This window comes from Physeter macrocephalus, chromosome 2, assembly GCF_002837175.3.
Source record: "Physeter macrocephalus isolate SW-GA chromosome 2, ASM283717v5, whole genome shotgun sequence".
Taxonomy (NCBI): Eukaryota; Metazoa; Chordata; class Mammalia; order Artiodactyla; family Physeteridae; genus Physeter; species Physeter macrocephalus.
This window is the reverse complement of record NC_041215.1, coordinates 126,367,058-126,378,813: the sequence shown is the minus strand read 5'-3', so window position 1 is coordinate 126,378,813 and position 11,756 is coordinate 126,367,058. Positions and strand designations below refer to the sequence as shown.

The following is an 11,756-nucleotide window of genomic DNA, read 5'->3' as shown; positions in this document are numbered from 1 at the left end:
ACCGAAATTGTATCATATAGTAAAACTCTTGATATTTCTATCATTTATATACGTATAATGTGTATTATTTCAGGTGTCATCCATAAACTAGTAAAATATTTACATCTTCATATCTTCTGGATTCAAAATAATCCATGATAAATAAGTGTGCCTTAAATGCAAGGAAATACGGATTTTATCTTGAGCTAGCCACGAATAGGCACAGCTTCCCATGGGTTTTCCAGGGAACCACTGGCATTCCATTTTGACTGAGACGATATGTAACAGTTACTTATCACACGACCGAGTCGACCTCCCTCTTCGTGTTAAATAATGTGGAGCTCACGCCATCCTGCACACAGTCATATGGCAGTGTCCCAGAATACCGTTTGCTGTTTAGAATAGGGTGGAGGGCTGTACTTCTTTGTACCCGCATTCTTCTTCCAGCTGGGTAGGATAGGCATGCTATCCTGTTTGCAAAGGCCCTTTTCCGTTTTCTGTCTAGCTTTTATTTCCTTGCACAAGCAACGTTTTTTCTCAATCATCTCAAGCATTGTATGGTCTCCATGAAACCACTGCATGCATGCCACCTAGCAAAAAAGAGTGAATACAGAAAAAAAAAAAAAAATGGAATGAAAGCAGGTTTTTTTTCACTGTGCTAGTAGTTGTTTCGAAAATGTCAGCTGTTTCTATATTTTTGAAACTCTTACAAAGCAAAATTAAAGCATGGAAACTTTAAATAAAATTTTTACTTAAATTATTAAATATTGTAATATTATTAAACAATAATTTAGGCAGGAATAGTTTACCAATATGTTCTAAAAGTCCATGCTATGGAAATAAAACCTTTTTAAAAATTTTTTAAGCAATTTGCCAGAAATTTAGCTATTACTTTTATGTTGACTCCATTGTCGTATGCGTCTCAATATGTCTAAGTTCAATTATTAGAATTACTTTTCAGTGAGATCTAATATGAATGTGATGTTTTAAAGATGTTAATGAACAATTTTATTAGTAAATTAAAACTTGTGTTTGTCTACAAATAATATATAGAATTAAGACTTTTAATTATTCTTCTACCAAAATGAGTTTTAATTTGCATCTAATGCTTGGAATTTATATGCTTAAATAATTATTTTGCAAAGCAGTTTTGCTATACTTTTTGGTGCTTCAGCAAATGTCTAATTAGAATCGTTGGCTTCTGCAATCATACTACCCAGATCCCAAATAGTTCCAGAACTTCAAAGAAACAGATTCATTAGTGCAGTTGGGTACCAGAAGATTCAGTGCTGACTATATATTGATACACATACATCTATTTCTGGACAGGTAAACACTGCTCCCAGGTGTATGTTGCTATGTCCAGCAATAACTGTTCTTTAGAACAGAGCTAGTGAGTTGAGTCAGTGTCACAAGAACAGCAGTGTGATTGGGCCAAGAATCCAGGATGGTGAGGCTTACACTTAATTGTTTAAGCAAATCTACTCTGACTTGAAGAGTTAAAATAGCTCACTCGGAGCCACTAAATTTGATGGCACAATTTTAGGAAATAATCAGCAAAAACGTATATGTATAACACTTATTCTATACCAGATCCCTTTCTTCATATTTTGCATAGTTTAATGCATTTATTCCTCACAAAGATGATGCTCTGAAGTAAGTATTATTTATTAACCCATAATGATGAGTAAAATGAGACTTGACGAGACTTAGTAATTTGCCTAAGCTTACAGAGCCAACAAACGGCAGAGTCAGGATTTGAATCCAAGAGTTTATCTCCAACACCTGTATCTTAACAACTACACTCTACTGACTCTCATAGTGCATGCAAAACTGGAAAGGATTGGGAAGATATATCAGTACAATGCCTTCAATGTACAGGTGAGGAAGCTAAGACTTCAAGAATTTACATATCTTGTCCAAACCAGACAGGTAGGCCTTGGTGTGAACAAGGCAAAATCGAATTCTCACAACTCTTAATTCTTTATGGAGAGGGCAGGATCTTGAGCTAGAAGTCAAAGATTCAAATTCGGGATGTGTCAGATTTCCACTGGTCACTTCCATTTCTTGGTTTCTTTACATGAATAACTGAATTGACAATATCTTAATTTCAGAAGTTAGTATAAAAATTAGATTGGATAATGAAGGTGAAGTCATTCTTAAAACAGTGAAACATTGCCCAAGAATTATTATTCTAACACTGACAAATACCCAGAAGCAGTTTTCCACACCTGCTCTCTGCCAAGCATGTGAGAAGAGCTCTGTCTATGTTACGTTAAATCCTCCCAGACACACTGAAAGTTAGGATTTAGCTACACACTACAAGTGAGAAAGCTGAGTCTCAGAAAGTTTAAGGAACTAGATCAAAGTCATAGGTTATTGGCTGTGATACAGGCCTATATCAAACTCAGATCTGCCTGACTCCAAAGTAAATCATCTTTCTACTACAGCAAGCTCCATCTCCTGAATATTAGTTAGAAATTATAATAAGAGTTATTATTGTATGTACCACCATTTCCAGATGCTACTCAAAAATGCAAATATATTTACAGCTTTATGAGTGAATAAAAAATGTTTATCAAATAAATGAAAATCAACGACTTGGACTTAGATTCCAGAAGATGATACTCTTAGATAAATATCCTGTATGTAATGAGCTTAACTTGATACAAAGTTTCTTGAAAGGATGGGCTGTGTTTGACACCTTTTGGTGTCCTCTAGCCCCTAGCCCAGGCCCTGGCCATGGCTGTTCCCTTTTTAAGTGAAGTTCTAGGACAACAACCAACAGATTTTTGTCCTAACAGGAGATTGCCAAAGTAGCTTGAAAATTTTTCAAAAGATTTATAGTATTTTCTAACATGATAATCTAAGCAATAAAAATACAATGACTCTATTTTGGTGGAAAGACAAGCAAAATTTATTGAGTGACTATAAACTGTTATAAATGGAACTTATAACACAGAATTCCCAGAGGGCCGGCCCCAAATCGCATCCAACACAATAGCCCCAACATGCAGAACAGAGTCATTTAGCTTTCAGTAAATGTTTTAGGAATGAATTGAAGCCACTGTCATTGAACAACAGTTTTTGTTGCTTCTCAGAAAATTCTCAAGATAATTTTCTCCTTAGTAAAATCTCACTGGATTTTACACATCTCAAGGAAATCGCAAAACCTCCAGTCTTCTTTAAGGTAAGATATTTACAGCATCACTTCAATATTTTCATAGTATTTACTGGTCCACACAAACATTAAATCACTTATTACTTAATTTCCTTTAATATTTTTAGGGTGTGAATCAGTATATGTAACTGCAAAATAATAATTTTCCAGGATTGCTCTGACAACAGTGTCAACAATATATTTCATTATATTACATTTTATGTCATAGTTGTCATTACAGTTCATAAATGCATTACATTGTCTATTGTCTAGAATAGGTATGTGTTTTCAGTCAATTACTAGTTTATGCTATATATGTCAATTTATTAAGAAAAAATCCATTCTTTAAAAATCTAAGGAATAGGAATTTAAGAAGAAAGAGTTATATGGTTTTTCATATTCTTTACATTTTTATTTTAGAATAGTTATATATCCACTTGACTGAGATATAATGGTTCAAAATATTAGTAGAAGAAAATCAACCTTGTTTTTCAGACTGACTGCAATATTGAACTATCTTCTTTTGGGGGTCAATTATATAGTCAGTAAAAATTCCATGAGAAAGCATTGCCCAATACGTGAACGAGGGTGAGGTATTCTAAGAGAATTCAAATACAGGTTGTTAGAAGATAGAAAATGAATTTTTTAATTTTAAAAAGTTTAACAAGTCTGTCAAGTCTGCTGTAGAATCTTCGCATGTAAAATCTGCTATCAAACTTTTTTTCTCATTTAAAACACCCCACCCCCAAATTATTATTATGTTACAATGATATGAATGAAGGAAGAATGAGATTCATTTTGGGGAAGATAAGTCTGCTTTTCATATTTACTTTTAAATAATGCATGTTTTTGAATATTTCTTTCTGGAGGGTACACATTGTTTTTAATTCCCCAAAATAAACTCAGTGTTACTTCCATGCCTATTGACATAGCCAAATCCCTCCCCGCTAAAATGTGTCAAAAATTATTTCATTCTGATAGTAAGATGTTATGCTTTAATTCATTATTTTAGACATAACAAATAGCATGTTTAGCCATTATATGAAGTGTGTTAAGACTACTACCTATAAAAGATATCTAGACTTTCCCATTTTTTGTTTATCATCAGATTCTTCATATCTTGTTTAAATTTAGCTGTAAAATTCCATTCCACTTCACCCTGTAGTTGAAAGAACTCTGTGAGTCAATTTACAACTAATTTGAAACTAAGCCCAGTAAATAAACTCTTCCAGGTTAGTTATTTAATCAAGTGTCCTGTTTCTCATCTTTAATCCATATGCATTTATTGTATGAACCATGAAGGAAAGAAAAAATACACAGGCAAGTTAAGTATGCATTGGAAGATAATTGTTCAATTAACATGAACGCACTTACATATCTTGGACAAGATTCTCCTATTAACAAGATTCAGTGGAGGCAATATTCTTGGCTAATTTCATGGAGATAAAAATGAAGTGAAGCTCCTCCCCAAGGAGGTGAAACATAAATCACCATTCCTTAAGTGTAGGCTATACACAGGACTTCTTTCCAAAGAGTACACTCTAGAAAGGAGGAGGAGAGGAACTTTACACGAAGAAACTTGTCAAACACTACCTACGCCACACCTGGTGATCAGCAGTAATAAGTGATGTTGACAGTATGCAGCCTTGATGTGATGTGATAAGAAGGGCACTTTACCTGTGTGGTTTTCCTCCTCCAAACCATAACTTAGTCTAACCATGAGAAAAACACCAGATAAACCCAAACTGAGAGCCACTGTACAAAATACCAGTCCAGTAATATTCAAAACTGGCAAGGTCATACAAAATAAGGAAAGTCTGAGAAACCGTCACAGTCTAGAGAAGGTCAAGGAGACATGATGACTGAAATTAATTAATGTGGTATACTGGAAGAAATCCTGAAACTGATTGATGAAAACTAAGGAAATTCAAATAAGATATGGGTTTTAATAATAATGTATTGATATTGATTCATTAGTTGTGACAAAAACACCATTATAATGTAATATATTAACGATAGAGGAAACTGGGTGTGGGGTATACAGGAACACTGTGTGTATTCTTTGCAGTTTTTCTGTAAATTTAAAACTACTCTAAAATTCAAAAAATATATATTTTTAAAAATAACGTGATGGTACCATATTCTTTCCAAAGAATAAGTAACTGTATCTTTCATTCTTTAGATGGAAGCAACATGGTATAATGGAAGAATTAAATGACTTGATTGGAATTTGATTGTTGTGTGACCTTGAAAAGTCATGTATCTCTCTGAACTTGTATGTACTTCCTATATACATTACATATGTATATATATGTACATAATTCATATATGCATAGTATGTACACTTGAATATACTTTATATATAGTATGCCAATTTGGAACTGAAAAATGTAAAGTCCCATACATCGTTCATGATCTTATCTATGGAGCTTTCAATGCATCAGGAATAACATAAATGAGGAGTCTTAATTCACTTCAATAATTACTTTCTCTAAAAAATAATCGAAGTACTTCCTGATATTGAGTATACTTCATCCAAGAAACGAAAGAATAGTGAGACTGTCCAATAATAAATCTCCATAATGTTTATTTAAAGTATTCAATTTTTCAAAGTATGTAAACCAGAAGAGAAAAGAATACTCTGAAATAAGCACATGGAGAATTTCAATATTAAAAATGATACGAGAATAAAACTGATACAAGCATGCCTATCTCTATTGATTTTGATTTTTATGCCTCATGAGTAAGCATGTAAAAAAAAAATTCATCAAAGATTTTTAGCAGGTGTGATACTGGCTTTGGAATTAAGTTTAGCTGTGAGTCTGAAGATTTGAGAATCAAATTTAATTTCTTAAACAATAGACACAATACCAATACTAATTTTCAGAAGCTCTAGGGGAAAAAAAAAATCTATCAGTTGCATGTTGCTCTCTCTGTCCCAATTTCTGCCACCTGGGTAGCCCATTTTATGAGAGGTCATCATTTCCAACTCTGTAATGACCTATATGGGAAAAGAATCTTAAAAAGAGTGGATAGATGTATATGTATAACTGATTCACTTTGCTATACAGCAGAAACTAACACAACATTGTAAATCAACCATACTCCAATAAAAATTAACTTAAAAAAAAAGAAATCATCATTTCCAGTGTGAGGAGTATAAGCTTTAGTCTGGCTGAAAAGGAAGCTAGAGTTACCAAAGTTCTCTGAATTTTCCCTTTGCCCTGAAGAAAATTTCTCCAGGAGAGCACGGATAGCATTAGTGGGGCATCAAGGAAGAGCAGGCGTGAAGGCCAGCTGGTGTGATCTGAGAAAGGCAAGCAACTTCTTCAGGAATTATAGGAGGGAGCAAGTCACTTTCACCTCTGCTGTCCCTATCCTTAGGAGTCACCGGTCTGACAGAGGTGTTACTGCTTTCATTGAAAACGTTCTTCCTCTCTCATTTAGTGGGTAAAGAGATTGATTCTTTACTAACAAAATGTACATAAAGAATAAACACGTAAGCACCATGCCTTTTTTACATATATCTTCAGGAAAACGGACAGGGGTTGGCAAACTATAATACACTTCTCAAATAAAGTCCATTGCCTGTTTTAGTACAGCCCATAAACAAGAATTTTTGTTTTAAGCTTTTAAATAGTTGAAAAAAAACAAAAGAAGACTATTCCATGACAGGTGAAAATTATATGAAATTCACATGTCAGCATATATAAAGTTTTACCTGGCATACAGACATGCCCATGTGTTCATGAATTAACTACAGCTGCTTTCACGCTATCAAGTAGAGTTCAGTAATTGGGAGAGATACCACATGGCCTGTAAAGCCTAAAATATTTATTGTCTGGCCCTTTAAAGAAAAAGGTTGCTAACTTACTAGGTAAATAGCCAATTAACCCTTAAAATAAAAAATGTCTGATAGAAGACCAAAAAGGATAATATCAATATTAGTACTATAAAAAAGGCTATAAAACAAAATCAAGAACATTGATTCATACATACTTACAATATTTTCCTATCAAGTTTGGCCCATTAGACGAATCATAAAGGATGAGACTTAGATTTAAAATCAGCTCTGACAATTAGTTTAGAGAAATTATTAGGGCACATTTTTACAATTTCATCATTATAAGAAAGAAGAAGCATGTTTGAATTAAAGAAATAAAGTGGATAATCTGGTTTAAATCCTCTAAATAAGAGATTCAATATAAGGTCAACCTTTTCTTTTAATAACCCTGCAGTGGCTATTTGCTTGTCTGTGCTATGTCACAATGTTGATTCAACTTCAATATAAAAGTTGCTTCGAGAACTTTTAAAAAAATAATGTTAGTGAATTATATTTCTTTTCTTTTTTGCCAACTATATTTTGGAAAGAAAAGGTCAGCTTTGCATAGCATAGGCAACAACATAAGCCCTCAATAAACCTTTTGAAATTGACATAACACAGAGATGGAAGGGTTATAATTATCTGCACTTGTCAGCAAATTCACGAATTGTTTTTTTACTTAGTTATTGAATAAGAAGTGCTCAAATCCATGTTCCTTGATCATTATACATTATAAGAAAAAACATGTCTTTTGCTTTGAATGAGTAAGACATACTCTATGTATCTATATATGCATCTACCTCACTCTTCCTATGTGTTTGTGTAAAATAATTGAAAGCATATAGGGGTGACCCAACATCACAGTATTTTCTATGATAAATATTAAAAGGTACAGTCAAATAATCCATGTGACTTTACAATGACTTATAAATACCATTTATTCTACTTTGAAAATTACAAATTCAAGGTCAGGAAGATGGTTCCACACTAAATGAATTTTTTTCTTTTTTTCATGAAGGCCGGAATGAAGCTAATTCAACAGGAAAGTGTGAAATATCAAAAATAAAAAACTACATAATGTAAGTATGCAAAACAAAAAAAAGATAATATAAATGTGCAATATTTTTTAAAAAAAGATAACATAAGTTGACAAAACCAAAAAAGCAGGGACTTATCAGTTCCATGGGCCTGGAGAAGATCCTGGCTTTTAATCTCACTTTGGTGATGTTGTACAAGCTACTTATCTGGTTTTCTTGCTTGAGATATTATGAGAATTAAATATTATGTCTGAAATATTCCTAGCTTTTAAACTTTTATGACAGTATTTGAAATAATTGCATCCTTGGGATAACTTTAGCATTTTCCATAGTTTTTTGCCTATGTTTTTCTCATCTTTAACTCTGATCTATTGTTTTTTTTTTAAAAATTATTCCTTTGTAATCCTCCCTCATTTATCAGCAGTGTTGATTTAGAACCTATGTTTTGTGAAAGAATTATTAGACAGATATACACCTGAGGTATATACTGAAACTGCAGTGTTTATTTCCGGTGGTCTAAATTTAGCTTTGAGATATAGATATATTATTAAAATGAGAACCACGTCTTGATTTCAGAGTTGCTTTTGAATGAGACCTCATGGGTATACAACCCTCATCCTTCTTTTTCTAGATCTGAAGATCTGCCTCAGTATACAATCTCTGATCAACTATAAGAAACATCACATGTTGGTATTTTAAGCCATATATGCAATTTGTTTTTACATATCTGTGCTTGTTTATATGCTCAATTATGTAAAAATCACTCATCATAAAGATTTTAAAATTGTAAGTTAATAAACCTTACAACTGCATGGCTATAAATAAGAGTTTCAAGTTAATACAGATTGCTCATTTTTCTCTGCCTGCAAAATGAGGAAAACACCTAACTCTTCAGTTTTATAGTGATGTCCTATAATCAAGGCCCAGGTCACAAGTCACTTTCAAGGACAGAGGTTGGTCTGAACTACTCTGCTAAACAGTGGCAATTATAGCTGTTTCCAAGCTCTGCCAGTACACTACGCATCCGTCTGTAATAACAATAATCCTATTTTTGTGTGCACATTTGATTTCCTTGTTTCTTAGGGGACAGAATAAGGTGGATAAAATGGATATCATGGCCTGGTTTTACCACTTATTAGTTGTGAGGTCTGGGACGAGTCATATAATCTTCCTGAGACCTTGGTTCTTTATCTGTAATATGAAAATAATAAGACCTCAGGTTTGCTGGGAGAATTGCATGTAATGATTTAGCATCTACTTCACGTTGGACACAAAAATATAGGCTCCTCTATCCCTAGTAGACTGTGAGCTCTTTGAAGATAAGGAGGGGCTCTATAGTTAATACTTACATCCTTATCCTTTAGCACAAGGAAATATATCATAAATACTCATGCAAGGAACGAATGAATAAACAAGTGGATGACTAGAAGAGCAATGCTCTCTGTCTTCAGGAAAGGGGCTTTGGAAATCTTTGATTTATTGAATAATTTGATTTCACTTTGGCTCAGCTGAATCCAGTAATATCCCAAACTGTACAAGGTTAAAGAATATATTTCCTGGGATTTTTGAGCCACAGAAGACATCTAACGTTAAACTCAGCCCTCCCCGCCATGTGAGCCATAATCTGGGTGTTCTACAGCTGAAAACACTCTAGGGTGTTTGAATCCTTGGGGTCTCAAGGATTTGAGTTCTGGGGTCTCAGAATCCTTGACTCTTTGGCTCAGGTTAAGTGACAAACTGATGCCCCCTAAACTTTAGTATGTGGTCATCTCCCCCTGGGAATTTGCCAGGTAAGGTGGGTCTCAGGCAACTGCATTCAAATGGCCCAAAAGGCAGTTAATGCTATTCCATCAATGTTTCTCAAATCTGTCATCATCTTTTACATTTCCAGGGTCATTTTCCTGGTTCAGTCCCTGGACTATTACGATTGCCTCTAAGGTTCCATTTATTGGCCACTTCTCATCCACCATCCACACTTCTGCCCAAGGGCTCCCTGCGAAGCCTCCACAAAATCATGTTAACTCATCGGTTCCCCTTTAGCTAAAGAAAATAGTTAATGCTCCAGGTCCATCACAGTCAGCTTCAATGTTGTCTTTTCTGGCTAATATTTTTTGCCCAGCCATTTACTTCATACGCCAGTCATAACTGACTACTCAAAACTCAACCGGGACCACAGGCACACTACTTGCTCCCATTTTTAGCTCAAGCTGTTTCCTCATTCTGGAACTCTCTTCTTCCTCCCTGAGGCCTCAACTTTTCTGTGAAATCCCACTTATGCTTTTAAAGTTGAGCTAAATGCAGCAAGAATCCATTGTGAGATCTTCTATGACTCTGACAGCCATGCTTGCTTATTGCTGGAGTACCATCTACTCATTCATTCATGCATTACTGAAATCAGCAACCTCTTACACCCTGCTATGAATGCGTGTGTTTATTACAAGTTTTACACAAGATTCTGAACTTCTGAAAAGCACAGATCTTGTTTACACCATTTTTGTAGCCCTAGAATCTTGAGTTAGTACGCCCATAGAAGTCCCACAATGTTTTAAATACGTAAAGCTTCATTGAAATAATATTTCAAAGTGACTAGTTTGAGAGGTAAACTTTTTTGCTACATTTTTCTGACTATAAAAGTAAAATATACCTATTATAAAAAATATGGGTAATAATATCATAAGCAAAAATTATCTGTGATACCACCATACAAAAAATGTAGTAGGGCTTCCCTCGTGGCGCAGTGGTTGAGAGTCCGCCTGCCGAGGCAGGGGACACGGGTTTGTGCTCCGGACCGGGAAGATCGCACACGCCGCGGAGCAGCTAGGCCCGTGAGCCAAGGCCACTGAGCCTGCGCGTCAGGAGCCTGTGCTCCGCAAGGGGAGAGGCCACGACAATGAGAGGCCCACGTACCGCAAAAAATAAAAAAATAAAAAATGTAGTAAATTCCTCACATAAATCATATATATATTGTGATATCTTATGTATGTATAAAATATCTTTTTTTAAACTTGGGATTTTACAGTATTATTCTATCCTCAAATTTTTCTCATTATTAGAGTCTTAAATACTTTTTTCAAGACATGATAATAAAAACAAATTATTCATTATGAATATCTTTATTTAGTCCTTTTATAATTGCTCACATTTGATTGGCTTTCATTTCTTGAATGCTGTAAATAATGTTTCAATATTTTATGATTTTTTTTCTTCAGGAAGCCACTCAAACAGTAATTCTCAAGTCAAAGGGTCAAAACATTTTAAGGCTTTTGATACAGATACAGCCTATTTGTCTTCCAGAAAAGTTAAACTATTTTCCATTCCCATAGCAGTGTAGGACCTATACCACATCTTTATTAGCACTGAGTTGTGTTACCAAAAAAACAAGCAAGCAAACAAACAAGCAAGAAATTTTTCTGCATTTTATATGTCTAAAAGAACCCTTTGATTTCAAAATTTACTTTCATTAATAGAGAGCTGAATGAATTTGGATATTTCACAAATGTTTAAAAACAGAAGAGTTGACACATAGCCTTAGTTTATTCGTTTTTTCTAATAAAGGGGTAGTTTTACTTACTAATTTATATATTTTAAAATTTAGGGTATTTATGCATTATTTATATTAAATTTCCAATGTTTGACACTTTAGTCATTTACGTTATTACTAACAGGTGTTTCTAATTTTTATGTAGTAAAAGCAGTTAATTTTTTCAAAATTCATCCATTTTTTTGTTCTTTAAATTTTCTGACTTTGATAACCTAT

At 33.9% G+C, this 11,756-nt stretch overlaps 1 protein-coding gene across 1 annotated transcript in view; it reads right to left on the bottom strand.

The window, feature by feature from the left end:
* Positions 1-341: 341 nt before the first annotated feature.
* NYAP2 (neuronal tyrosine-phosphorylated phosphoinositide-3-kinase adaptor 2) overlaps positions 342-11,756 on the bottom strand; it is a 256,629-nt gene continuing 245,214 nt past the window's right edge. The window contains exon 6 of the mRNA XM_024124654.2: positions 342-569. Coding sequence (XP_023980422.2) covers positions 342-569 — 228 coding nt within the window. The remainder of the gene's footprint in view (positions 570-11,756) is intronic.